The sequence below is a fragment of the Apteryx mantelli genome, chromosome 4 (genome assembly GCF_036417845.1).
Source record: "Apteryx mantelli isolate bAptMan1 chromosome 4, bAptMan1.hap1, whole genome shotgun sequence".
NCBI lineage: Eukaryota > Metazoa > Chordata > Aves > Apterygiformes > Apterygidae > Apteryx > Apteryx mantelli.
This window is the reverse complement of record NC_089981.1, coordinates 90,317,575-90,331,026: the sequence shown is the minus strand read 5'-3', so window position 1 is coordinate 90,331,026 and position 13,452 is coordinate 90,317,575. Positions and strand designations below refer to the sequence as shown.

General features: G+C 51.0%; 1 protein-coding gene across 1 annotated transcript in view; it reads left to right on the top strand.

Annotated features, from left to right (window-relative positions):
• LRFN5 (leucine rich repeat and fibronectin type III domain containing 5) overlaps window positions 1–2,467 on the top strand; it is a 61,323-nt gene extending 58,856 nt beyond the window's left edge. Inside the window, exon 4 of the mRNA XM_067295667.1 lies at window positions 2,037–2,467. Coding sequence (XP_067151768.1) covers window positions 2,037–2,125 — 89 coding nt within the window. The 3' untranslated portion in view covers window positions 2,126–2,467. The remainder of the gene's footprint in view (window positions 1–2,036) is intronic.
• The last annotated feature ends 10,985 nt before the right edge of the window (window positions 2,468–13,452 follow it).

The window sequence follows — 13,452 nt, the reverse complement described above, 5'->3', positions numbered from 1 at the left end:
GCTGCTGATGTTGAAGGAAGGAGGCTTAGCTTGCAAGGAAGGAAATGGAAAAGGGGGAAAAAAAACCTCAAACATGGCAATTAGCTGGCTGCAGAGAGACCCCAAATGTGCAACTTTGCTCATATGAGATTAAACAGAAAAGGTTCCACTGTCTGTGTTGTGCTGGAGCAAACCATGCCACCGCAGGTCATTTTCAAGCGCTCTCTCTGCATTTTAGGAAGCATTGCTTCTCAACAAACCTGGAACTTTAGACCAAGGTAGTGCGTCTAGCATGATGCTGAGCTGATTTTCCTCCTAGACTGCCAGTTGTATGTTCGGGTGGCAGATGGTTTCTCTGGAGGCTTCCAGCCCTTCCCTGCAGATGCACCAACCCCGCTCTGGTGCGAGCCCTGTGCTGTGCACGAGCAGCAGTGGCTGGTTTAGCAGGTAACGTGCTCTCACATGCTGAAGACAGGAGAGCAGGGCAAGAGGCTCTGATTTATCTGATTTTTTCCCCAAGTTTATGGCTAGCACGGTGCCCCTTGTCACTCATGTTCAGCGTAGCCCACGAGTGCTGCAGGGGCCTCTCCAGTGTTTGTGTGCGCCATGCACCCCACCATGAGACCTGCCAAGACCCCTGGGACCTGCAGGCAGTGGCAATTATTTGCGTGGAAATGCTATCATTATCTGTGCTGACCTGCTCAGAACCTCAGAGGCATTAAAAAAAAAAAAAACCCTGCCGGTTTTGCTCGGAAGACACTTTCTCAGGAAGCGCGGTACCGCTGCTGCGCGGAGGCTTGGCCAGCAGGTTGGTCCTCACCCGGCGATTCCCCTGCCCTCGTCAGGGTCCCGTTTCCTTTATCGTGTTGAAGCCTCTTTAAGGAGGGCTGCCGCAGTGCTGGAGCTGCGCGGGTAGGCGTTAGGTGAGGGGACAAGGGCCAAGAGCCCTCCGCCCGAGAGGGGCCACCGCGGCAGAAGCTTTGACCTCCCAGCAAGCCCTGCATCTCCAGGGATTTTGCGTGCAAGCCATTACAGTCTCTTCTGCAGGGGAGATTTCCGTTTGGAGAGGGAAATGAGGAGGAAGCCTGGGCTGGGGGTGACCTTCTGGGCAGCCCCCACTTGGGCCCTGTTCGCTGCCCCATGGGGCCGTTAGGTGGGGGAGCAGAGCACAAGGCCGGCGCTGCCCGCAGCTTCGGGAGCACCTGAAACACTGCTTCGGGCAGCAGGTCTGTAGGCAGCTGGGAGACCTGCAAGTTTCCGCAGACCAAGAATGAAGTTAAAACAGGGTGTCTAGTTTGCATTAAATCCTGCAGCTGCAGCCTTGCATTTCCAAAGGTAAGTAATGGTCCTAGGGGTGGCAGGGAGAGGCCGGAGCCCTTACACTGGCACGACCGCGATGAGGCAGTGGTCTTCCTTAATGGAAAATAACTGTCACCTGTGCTGTGTGCTAGGCCATTGATCCCTTCCATGCGAACAATGTGGGAGATCAGTTAAGGGCAACTTTGAACCTGCACATTCTCCCTGAAGTGACTTTTCCACTTATTTGTAAACCTCATGAAGGCAAGTGCTGGACACGTGCACTTTGGCTGCTTCTTCTTTAGTGTTTTCAGTTCTGTGCAAACTTCTACAACTATGTGAAGCCTTGAAATCCCTACCATAAAAAAAGGACTGCCTGTGCTTGACCTCAAAGAGTTCAGAAGCAAATCCAGAGTTTGTGGAATTCTCTGGTCCCGGACCAATGAGTTTCCCCCCAGTGAGTTTTGGGTTGTCGTCTCCACTTTTGCACTTCCAGCTGAGCTGGGGCTGGCTGGGTGACGGCAGCCAGACGGGTCACCCGCGGCGTTGCAAACTGGGGGGCGCTTTGTTCGATTGACCGTTTTGTCCCCGTTAGTCCCCGAGCTCTGCCTAGCACGCATCGGCACCGTGTTTTTGCCGGTGTCCAGCCTCGGCTCCCGTCTGCGCTTCGAGCCGATGGGGAGCTGAGACCGGCTAGAGCGGAGCCGTTCGGCTTCCCGCCCGCCGGCCCCTCACCGTCTCTGTCTTGTCTCTTTGTGCAGATGCCGGGGCTGATCCCAGGACCTCCTGCCCTCTCCTGCTGCCCGGGAACGTCGCCGCCGACGCTTTGACTCGGCAAAAATCAGTCTGATTCCAGCTTGCCGTGGAGCAGTTTGCTGAAGCAGGCTCAGCCCTGCCGAAACTTTTGTTTGAAGCTACGGCCTGAGCCAAGACACCATCCAGGTTGGCTGCGTTGGACAAACTTTCTTTCCCCATTCACGGATTTGTCGTCTCCCATCTGCCACGTTAATTCTACATACCTTTTTTTTCCTGGTGTTAGAGGTTTTTATAAAATTAAAAACAACAATGATAAAAAAATTTGGTGGCAACGGCTTCAGTATAAGTCATGTTAAATGTTGCCGGTGGTGAGTTCACAAACTGTAAACATGGTAGCTTATATCACCATAACAAATAAATGTTTTACTATGATGGAGTTGACACGGTGGCTGATTTAAAGGGTTTTGCCAGGAAGCAGTAATGTGTTTGGTGCGACGGTGCTGCTTTTCCCCACCGAAGGCTCCCCAGCCGGTTGGAGATTGGGTCCCCGACGGCGCGCTGGTGGTGACGGGCTTGCGCGGCGCCGCGGCGCGCCAAGGGCAGCGGTACCCGGGTTCGTTTGCGGAAGGTTTGTTTAAGGAAGGGCGGGTGGATCCCTGCGGGACCCTCCTCGGCCCCCCCGGTGGCCCGAGAGCTTTGCTCGCCGGAGCCCGAGTGGGACCGCGTCCCACTTCCCTGCCGCCTGGGAAGGCGCCCGCTGCCGTCCCGCACCTGGAGCCGGCCACCCTCGGGGATGGGACCGGACAGTGGGACCTGCATGGGGATGGGAATGCCTGGCTCTCGTGCCCACCCCGTCTCCGTCCCCGTCCCCGTCCATCCCTAGGCACTGAGCTGCCCTGTGGCTCCACAGGGACCCGGAGCATCCAGACGGCAAACCTTGTTGGCTGAGTGGGGTTCCCAGCCCTTTTCCATGGGCTGAGCAGGGTTCCTGGCCCTTCCCGCGGGCCGATCGGGGCTCCCAGCCTCCCAAACAGCCCTTCCCTTTGCAGCCAAGTTGCTGGTTTCCGTCCGCTCCCGGCAGTGGTATCTGGGATAGGGGCCGGTGACGGCACCGTGTGTCCTGCCGCTGTCCCGCCTGGGACAGCAGGACGTTGCAGCCTCTGCGGTGTGCCAGGGATGTTGGTGGCGTTTGAATAATGTCAGCTCTGGCCAGGGAAACCCGGAGCCCCTGGGGAGCTGGGACCCAGTTCAGGTGCTTGCCCAGGCCACGGCCGTGCCCTTGGCCCGGCTGCCCGGCTGGCATGGCACCACGGCACCACGGCTCTCTGATCGCTGCTTGCTTCTCGAATGACAAGATTAAGCACGTCTTTTCTTCCTTTCCTTTCAAGAAAACCACATGGCTTGCAGATATAATTATAGCTTCCCCAAGAATTGCAGTGGATCAAACAGCTTGGTTATAACTTCTTAAGAGCGGATCACAGCTAGCTTAAATATTTGTTGTTGATGGGGCTGGCTTTGTGTCGGCTGGGTGAAGGGCAGGAGATGGAGCCACCCGGGGAGCCCCCGCATCCCTGCCCTGGGGGAGAGTCCGAGGTTTCCTCCCGTGCCTTCTCCCTGGATTATCGAAGGACGAGCGTTGGGTGCCGAGCCCGCTCCCAGGCGGCCGATGCCGGCGGATCACTGCACTGGCAGCTCTGGGCTGCTGGGGCCGGTGCCCTCACCCAAGGGGCAGGTAAACGTGCAGAAAAGACTGCTGGCTCCGGGGCAAAACGACCGGTGTTTGGACCAGCGCACAAGAATGCCATGCCGAGCGGAGATTTCAAGGAAAAAAAATGACAATTTTGATTGGAAACTGGACTCCTCGCTCTTGTTCTCACAAAGTTCGACCTGGGATCTGTACATAGACTGGATTTTGCATGGATTATAATAACTGCATGTGTCGCTCATCCCTTTCCTTACAGCATAGCATAATTGGGTTTTGAATTCTGAAAAAAGGAGGAGCCTGAATCAAACGATTTTCAGTGCAATATGTAGTGGAAATTGCCTCCACCAAGTCACCACAGCTCTTGTTGCAGACCCAGGTGACTCCCTGCCAAAGTGACAGGACAACTGACCTTCCTAAAGGAAACAGGTGACATCCAGGTCTGCAAAACAGCCGGGCAGAGCATGAGGTGGAAGGAGAAATGAGAGACGGTTTCTTCCTCTGGAAATCCTGCACTGGGCTGTGCAGCTGCTGAAAGCCTTATTAAAACCAACAAGCTGCAAAGTCCTGCTGCACCGACCATATCAGCTCTCAGGATTTCATTTCACATTAATATCATGTTATTACCCTCATTCAATGGCTCCAATTTCAAGCTTTCATGCACATAGCAGAGCTGCTTTTCTCTTGCTGATTCTTTTTTATATCCTTTTAATTAATTGTCAAGGTAAGTTCCACCTGTCAGCTCAACGTTAGTTGGAAATCCAGCTTTCACTGTGGCAAGATTTGCTGAAGTTGTGAATCAGATTTTGCAGAAAAAAAAAGGGAAAGGTCTGCATGGTAAAGTATACCAGCTGTGCACTGTAATTAGTAATCGTGGGCTAGCAACAGAGGGCTGCTTTGCCTAGAATAGTTTTAGTAGCGCTTCATCCAATATCAAGAGATTAGGATTTAGAGGAATATCGTCATATCAATCAGGAAAAATGACCTGTTAGAAAACAAGAATGTGGATGCTTACTGAGGTATCCTGAAAATCACCTCAGTTTATAAAACTAAGGTACTAACGACATTTTCATAGCTCTGCAATGGGAGTTGCATCAGCCACCAGCAGAAATGAGTCTTCAGCGAAGTCAGCCTGTGGCAGCCAGCCAGCCAGCCAGCAGCAGTGGGATGGCCGTATATCAGCTTCTGATCTCACATCCAATACCCTTTTTCCCACTGTGTGTGATGTTGGGTTGGATTTCTATCTAAGCAGATAGCTATATTCATGTTTAATGGCTTTCTGTGCTATGGGTATGATACCGGTTGATGGTTAACAAATGGTTAACAAATGCTCACGAAGTGAATAAATTAATATTGGAAAGTGCTTTTCTTAATAGGTTAAGAGAGATCAGGAAAAGATGCCCGTAGTTGCATAGGAGCCAGTGGGGAACGGATGCTCCAGGAAACACAGACGAAGCAGCAGCTCCTTCCCAAGTGGCATCCACGGGAACTCCGGAATGGAGCAGCCTGGCGTGCCGGTGGACAGACCTGCATGAGACCCAAAGGAATCACATCTTAGTGTTGCTCCAGGGCATCGTCAGTAAGAAAAGCCCGGACATTGCATCCTGTCAGCATTTGTTACCGAAACCTGTGCTCCAGCTCTTGTGTTGATGGAAGGCATTTTAGAGATCTAGTCAGGAATTTTCCGATTAAACACTGTTTTCACGGAAATATGCAGATTTATCATGGTTTTGTTCTGGTTTGGTTTTTTTTCAGTGGGGAAAAAATGGATTCAAGAAAAAGTGTCTGATCAGAGAAAAATAAAACCTGTACAACAGCCAGTAAATGATTGGTTCCCTGGGAGGTGGGAAACCCAGATTTGACCAGGTTTGCAGCAGGGATTTGAATCTTCGTTCTCTATGTCTAATGCAAGCAGCAGTGACTGTCAGCCCCGCACAGGAGTTCTTCCTCTTCCTCTTTCTACTCCTGGCAGAAGAGAACGGCCTCCTTGTGCGCTTCCAGCGACCTCAGGCTTGCAAGGGCGCTTTGTCTTGCTCAGCTGCGGTGAATTATTGACGAGTCCCCGATGAGCATGCTCCAGCCCAGCAGCGACGTGGGGCCGCTGGCTGTTGCGTGGGGAATCCCTGCCCAGGTGCCCTGGAGCGAGACTCGCTGGAGCACCCCAGCGCTGCCCTATAAAGAGAGACGCGTGTCCTGGCCACGGAACAGCCCCCGGCACTGCCCGACCTCACCGAACCCGCCCAGAGACCAGCAAAAAGGCTCGTTTCCATGTCTATTAAACATTAACGAGCACCGACTCAAACTGTCACAGCAGGATGGTGAGACCCCAGCTCTTAAATGCAGTCCTCCGTAAGTCTCTATTTCTGTGAGTGAAGAAGGTTTATTTTTTGCATTAAAGATGACGTGTCATTTTCACAGATCTGCATACCAGACACACAAGGCTAATGCCTGCAAAAGTCCCGAACCAGCGCACAGCCGCGAGTTTTGAGAATGCATCCTTAGGATTAAACGGCAGAGTTTAAGAGAAACTGCCAGCCGCATATGTGGTCCTAGCTTTTTTCTTTTCTTTTCTCCCCACTTTTCTCCTCTGAAGGCTTGACTAGACCATGGAAGCCCTTCCAGGCAGCTGTCCACCCTTCACATAATGGACTGGCCTGGGCGAGCAGCTGGTGCCTCCGGGATGTTTCCGTGCGGCAGGTGGATGTGCACAGTGGACTGCAAGGCAGCCTCGTGATTTCTACCCCAACTGCAAGGTTTCCATGAGCACTTTCCTGGAAATCTGAAATATCCTCCCTTTTTTCCTCCCTTCCAGTGCCAGTGGACATTGTTTAACATATATGTGGGAAACAAATAGCCAAAGAACCAGCTAAGTCCTAATTACTGTGATGCTGGTAAATACCCTTCTTTCCTTAATGAATCAGAGTTTTCATTTTATGAGGTTTTTCATACTGTTTGCCCCCACACACCTTGGCAAATTACCTGCATCCACAGTTCATCAGGCTGCGGGACAGTGCCCACATACACCTCCTGCTTCCGTGTGGGAACAGGTCACCTCCCGAGATCCCTGCAGCCCTACGCATCGTGAAGTTTTAGCCTGACACAGCATGCCACCGGGGAGTCCTTGTGCTGGGCTGGCTTGTGGGGCAGTCCTGCCCACGGCTTCTTGCGCATAGTAAGGTTTTATCACCACTGAATTTTCTGGGGCGTTGTCACCGACCCACCTCTGAAATAGGAGTTCACAGGCTGGCAGAGTCACAGAGAGGTTGGGGTTGGCAGAGACTGCTGGAGACTGCCTGGTCCAAACTCCTGCTCCAGCAGGGGTTCATATGGAGCAGGCTGCTCAGGACCGTGTCCAGCTGGAGTTTGAATGTCTCCAGGGATGAAGACTCCACAACCTCTCTGGAGACTGCTTCAGTGTTCAACCACCCTCACAATTTTCTTATGTTCATTTCCAGTTGTTTCCCTTTGCAGCTAGTGGTTTTCTAATTTGGCCTAAAACTAAATTTCATAGGCAGCTGAGTACCTTGCAAAACTAGCCGAAAAATGCTGATGGGGGCTTTCTGAGCTTGCCTTACAGTCTGTCGTCGTGTCAGAGGGGATGTTCCCCTCTGGGGCTGCTAGAGCTTTCCTGGCTCTGGTGTGATTCTGAAAGACATTTTCTTTTGTAAGGTGCTTTGAGGAAAGCTGTGAACACCGAAATCAGGAGCACTGGTGGTGCCCTGATGGAAGGGGAACCCTGCTGCTGCCTGAGCCATGAGGTTCTCAGCACCCGGCAAGCTCATGTCAGGCATCTCCAGGTGGGTTTATCCTCGGCACGAGGTGGAATTTCTGCTTATGGGCTGGGGGGAAATTTTGCTTAAATGGGAAAACAAACAGATTCTCCTGGCTCCATTCCTCAGCTCCTTCTCTCCCATTTCCTTCCCACCCTATCGCAGAGTCTGTCACTGGTTCAGGAGCCTCCTGTAAGAGTTTCTTGGTGAAGGATGAGTGGCATGTTCCTGCTCATGCGGCTGCTCTCCAATGTCAGCTTTGAAAACTCATGAACAAAAGCCAATGGGAAAAAAGAAAAAGTGCCGGCAGGTGGTCCAAGAAGCCCCTCAGGACAGCCACTGCTGTCAGAGCTCCTGGTGCTTCTTACCCATGGAGATCCCCCTGGGAAGACCTCAGGAGAAAACACATTGTCTGTGGAACACATGAAGGGCACGAGGTGGCTGCTCGGAGTGCTGGGGCACCGGTCCATTTTCCACTTGCTGGATGGGATCTACATGTGCCGAGCTGCTGCAGTCAATAGCAGGATACAGCTTCTTTGTATTTGGTGACACCTTTTCAACTCCATAAGATGGACATAGTGACAGACCAGAATTTCATCTTCATCCAAAAGCTTAGAAGAGCTGCATCAGGCTGTCCAGATGTGGAACGCCTTGCTGGTGAACATCCTCCATGTGTGTGTGGTGTAGGGCAGAGAGCCTAACCAGAGGAGGAGCGAGGCTGGCAACACGAGGCAGCAGCCCAGGACTGCTTAACACGTAACCTGATTCGGGGAAGTCTGGTGTGGATTGATTCATGCCTCCCAGTGTGGGACATCCTTCCCTTTCTCTCCATCACCAGCAAACTGTGCTGCTGAGACACAGCTGTGCTTCCCTGCACCAGCCCGGGTGAACAAGGATTTGTCAGTACAGACAACATCAGAAGGAGCCTCCCTTGGCCTGAGACGTGGCAGTGGCCTCCCAAGGAAAGGCAATCTCTGCCAGGGACGGCAGCCAGTGACCCGAGGGCTCCTCCTGCATCCGGACCTGATGGTACAGCCTAGGGACACAAAGGTGCTTTCCTTCCACAGATTTCTGCAGGATCTTAAACACAGAAACAAGCCAACAGTGGGAATCATGGAGGACTGGGGGTGGTGTCTGGAGATATCAAGTCCAGTTGTCTCCAATTGCAGGGAAAAGCATCACGTAATCTTGCTCACGAACGAATCAGGCTCTGCTCACAGCCTAGTTAGATCTCTCCTCTCTGCAACTTCTCCTAAAGGATCTTTCCAAGAGGTGATAGTCTTGTACTTGGGTTTGCAAAACTGAATTTAGTTAAGTGGAGCCCTGATTTGAAACTGTCTGATTTAGTAAACTGGAATCACTCACGTCCATCAGCAGCTGTGCATGTGCCTAGTTTTTCTCCCCTGCTTCACACTTCATGTTGACATGCTCAAAAAAAAAAAAAAAAAGGGAAAGAGGACATAGGGTTTTAAAAAATAGCTCAGAGGAGAGATGAGCAGCTAGACTCATGCTGGAAAGATGATGCCGTACAGTGCTGCTCTCCTAAGCACACCGCAAAGGAAGTTATCCGCGCTCCTCAGCACAAACCCTGTTAGCTGTGGCTGGCCCACTCCCACCGTCTGTCCAGCAAAGTGCCCAGCTGGGAAGGGACACGTGATGCTGACTTTCCCCCTGTGCCTCCCTGGGCATTAGCTGCATCAGGGCACAATGCTCAAGGAAAAAAAAAAAAACAGCTTTTAAATTGCAGCCACTGCCCATGAATTAATGATGTCTCCCCATGCACTGTTTCGGTGCCAGAGGCAAGTGTTAATTATGAAGTACTGATGATTGGTTGAGAGCTAATGTTCATTTTAAAAGGAAAAGAAGGCCCAGCCAAGCTTTTCCATGCCTGTATATCACTCAAATACATTGCTGGCCAAAGCACTGTCTCAGACACGGGTCCTTCCTTTTTCCTTCTGATCACAAATATCAGCCACACTCTCTTTCTGAAGAGCGCTCTTTCCAGGCAATTCTTGCCAGTTCTCATATAAGACAAATGCAGCCAGATAAGTTAGCTGAGGAGTTAGAGGTTTATCTCTAGAGAAAACATTATTTTTTTTCTCTTTGTGTCTTTATTGCTTGTCACTCTTTGTCTCCTCCGGTAAGAGGGCCCTGGCTCTTTGCAGTGGCCCCTGCACAGCTTACCGCTGCCTCAGTGGTTCCTTAGAGGGACGTTTTGCCTCCTGCGCCTCCCCAGGCCTGGTGATGGTGGTGATATTGTTAATTGGTGCTAGCACACACTCCCTTAGCCAAAGAGATGAAGCAGCACGTTAGAGGTTTTTCCCTCCCTTTCAGCCTGCCAGAGCAGGTTGTTCTGGAGAACCCAACCCTGCACCTCTTTAGCCCTTTGCTAAGTGCACACTGTATAGGAAAGATGATGCAAGAAACTCCTGCAAAGGACCAACTCCTTTCAGAGGCAATGCGCTGTGGATGCAGGAGATCAAACAGCTTCCCAGTCGGGCTCATCCTTCTCAGGCAGTGCTGGCACGTTTTGGTGGCATCAGCCTTTCCAAACAGCACGTGGAAGCTGTAGACACCTGAGAAGGTGCTTTCCGTGAAGGAGCCCCACCACGGGGTGGCAGCTCCACCTGCGCTGTTGGGCGCTGTGCAGCGCAGAGCGAGTGCTCTTGGCTTGGTGTGCCTGAGCAATGCAAGTGGAGGTGCACAGAGGCCGGTGAGACCCCCCTCCCGTTCCCACTCTGCTGAGGTACCCCAAGAGTCTGGAGACCAGTGGGAAAAAGATTAACATCTGAACTGTAGTCCACCTTCATAAACTGCCACATGCTTTCCAGAAAAATATCTTCCATAAATTATCTTATACGCATCAAATTTCAGGTGGATTGGTTCAGCTTGACACAAATCGATGGATGATGGATGTTGAACAGGCTCCTGAACGAGTGCCTTGCTGGCTACAGTCGTCTTATCTGTGCAGGTTCCTCTTGTGTCTCGGCAAGACAGACAAAAATGTGTAAAACAGAGGAGTCAACATTCTCCTGCTGCCTGCCTTGATGCAGACATTTTGCTGTAGATTGATGACCTGGCGACCTCTTTGCCAGCTGTATTAGAAATAATGTAGTCTTTTGAATTATTTCAGGTTACAATAGACACAGCTATATCTATCCTCATGCTTCTAAATGACATTAATTATACAGTTTTTAAATATTCATCTTCTTCTAAGAGGTCTAATATTTGTCTTCATTATTTAGGAGTATTCATCCCTAAAACTGTCTGACCTTTAAAGCCTTAAAACCCAAATGAATTTTAAAATGCATTGAATCTAATCTGTGTCGGGGTTGATCTCCTCCTATCACTGTCTCAGAGGACAAATGTGGTCAGAGCAGATATGTCACTGCTGGAATGGTACCTTTCCCAAAAGTTATTGAGATAAACAATATTTTCGCATATTAAGATTTTGTCCCAGGCCTCTGGGGGGAAAACATGGGAGTGGCAGGATTTGTGCGAGACGGTGCCACTTTGTTGGGTATCAGATACTTATAGCGAGCACGAGGTGAGCCAAGCATGGGTCAGGCTGGAGACGGAGGAGGAGGTTTTTTCCCTTCGAGGGCAGCCTGACAGCGGCACGGGGCCCCAGGAGGTGCAGGATCTCCGTCCTTGGAGGTTTTTGAGAGGCGATGTGGCAAAGCCCTGTGCAACCTGGCCTGAGCCCCGAGCTTCCCCTTTGAACAGAGACCTCCCGAGCTCCTGTCCCACCTGGATGAATTTGCGAGACAAAATAGGACCAAGGGGATGGTCTTGACCAAAGGTAACAGTGGTGCGGTGTTGGTCCATGTTCCTTCTGTGCTTAGTTCCCAGGGAAGAGCAATGCTCTTGCTGAGGTGGGGCATCCCTCGTAGGCTGGTGTGGATCGATGGGATGAGGAGTCACGCCGATATCTTCACAGGAGGACACCGAAATGCCTTGTGTCAGGCCATGCCTTGGCGCGGGGTCTCCAACGCGCCAGCAGCGAGTCCGTGTGCCGCACCGCTCGGCACAACAGGGCCGTTCCAGCACGCGGCGTGTGCAGGCCGCGTGCTCTGCAGAGGTCGCTTCCCAAAGGACGTCTGTCCTCCGTAGCTCTGCAACGTTCTCCGCACGTCTGGCGTTTCTGGGAGGGGGCAATGGACCGTGGGACGTTGAAGAGCCGTTGCATTACGGTTTCATGCATTGCACTCGGGGCTTCTGGCGCTGTCCAGCGGAGGCTTCAAATGCTTCACAGAACTAAAACCTCCGCGTTGCGTAAGCAGAACTCAGCCTTTTTCTGGATTTTTTCCTCAGATTAAGTGGGTTTGTTTCTTTCAAGTCTGGTGGGATTGTCTAAGGTTGTTTAGGTTTTGGTTTTGGTTAATATTCAGTTTTAGAAGTGTAGGACTCCTAATGGCTTCTGTTTTCCCCAGACAATTAAATTCAAGTCAAGCAGGTTTTTTTCCTTGTTTAAAAATAAAAAGGAGGGAGGGCAGGAGATTTCTTACTTTATCTGACCTCTTATTCCTTAAAAATCAAACGTGAGTGTTTAGCATTCTTGTTAAGCTGAAACCAATTATAATGGATAGGTGGAGTGCAAACACTTTTTTCCTCATGAAAAAATGAACATTTCTTTGAAACATGTTAAAAAAAAAAAAAGCCCATAATACTATTGGTCGTAGGTTTCTTTGAAAGCTTCTTAACTTTATAGAATCTAACTGGGGACTCAGGTCGACCTGACAGAGCGCTCTCACAGCAACTCATGAAAAGCCACTGAAAAAGCCCAGGAGAAACGGCGGCAGAAGGAAATCGCCGGCTCTGCAGCCGGCAGGAATCCCGGGCGCTCGCAGCTTGGTGCTCGTGTGCTCTCAGATGCCTCGCCAGCCGCGTGCTGGGAAACCTTTGAAGCCATTAAATAGTGAATATCCCCAACATATGACGGCTACAGAGTCATCGCTGCTACATAACCGGGCTATAAAGCGCAGCTGTGCGGACCCTTATTTTAGAGTGTGCTGCGCCGTAGTGCCTGCTACCTGCACCAGATAATCTTCTGCGGCGAGCTGTGCTCAGTCGTACTGCATTTTTAAAGAGGGTTGAAATATATTTGTATGTTTTGCTGCTGTAGTAGATAAATGTAGTGCACAAGTCTCTTCTCTTTCCCTATCGCTGCATAACGTTGAATGAACAAACAGCGTACAAGCCAGACTAGTTATTTAAGATGCAGCATATACTTCAAAGTGATGCAGCAGGGTACAAATTGCAAACAACGGTTTTGACAGGGTGCAATAAACTGAACTTAAAAATCCCTACAATACAGAGGAGCTGAAACTGTGATTTAACGTCTCTTGTTTGGAATAGAGGCAGCGCTATCAATCAGGCGCTGACTGCTCCTGCGGGCCGTGGGCATGCCGGCCTGCTGTGTCCCGACTTTGCCGAGAGACGTCTGGGTGCAGCCCTGCTGTCCGATGGCGTTCGGTGCCCCAGAATGCAAGGAAATGCTCTGTATTTCGCGGTACTGATGGAAGAGCCAGGTAAACTGAAACAGCCAGGAATGACCTCGCAGAGCGGTGCAGTTTCCTCCCTTCTCTTTTGGCGCTGTGAAGGTTAAATACAAAAACCTGCTGCCGGAGCTCCTCGGCTCCGAGCCCCGACGGCAGCGCTGCTGTCGCCTCGTCTGACACGCGGCGCTGGCGCCGTGCGGCGACGCCTTCGCTGAACCAAGCGTGCTGGCGTTGCGCTAATGGCAAAGATGAATGTAGCAGGTACTCCAGAAAGCACAACCTGGCTTTGCTAATGCTGTGCAAGAGCTCATGATGTTACACTACCTCCATTACCTCTCTGCATTTGAAATTGCGACTTAAATGCAGCAGTAGGTTAATTGTTCTTATTATATTAACAAAAGGACGTAGCTTTTAAAATTTAAATAAAACATTAGAGATTTATTTCGTG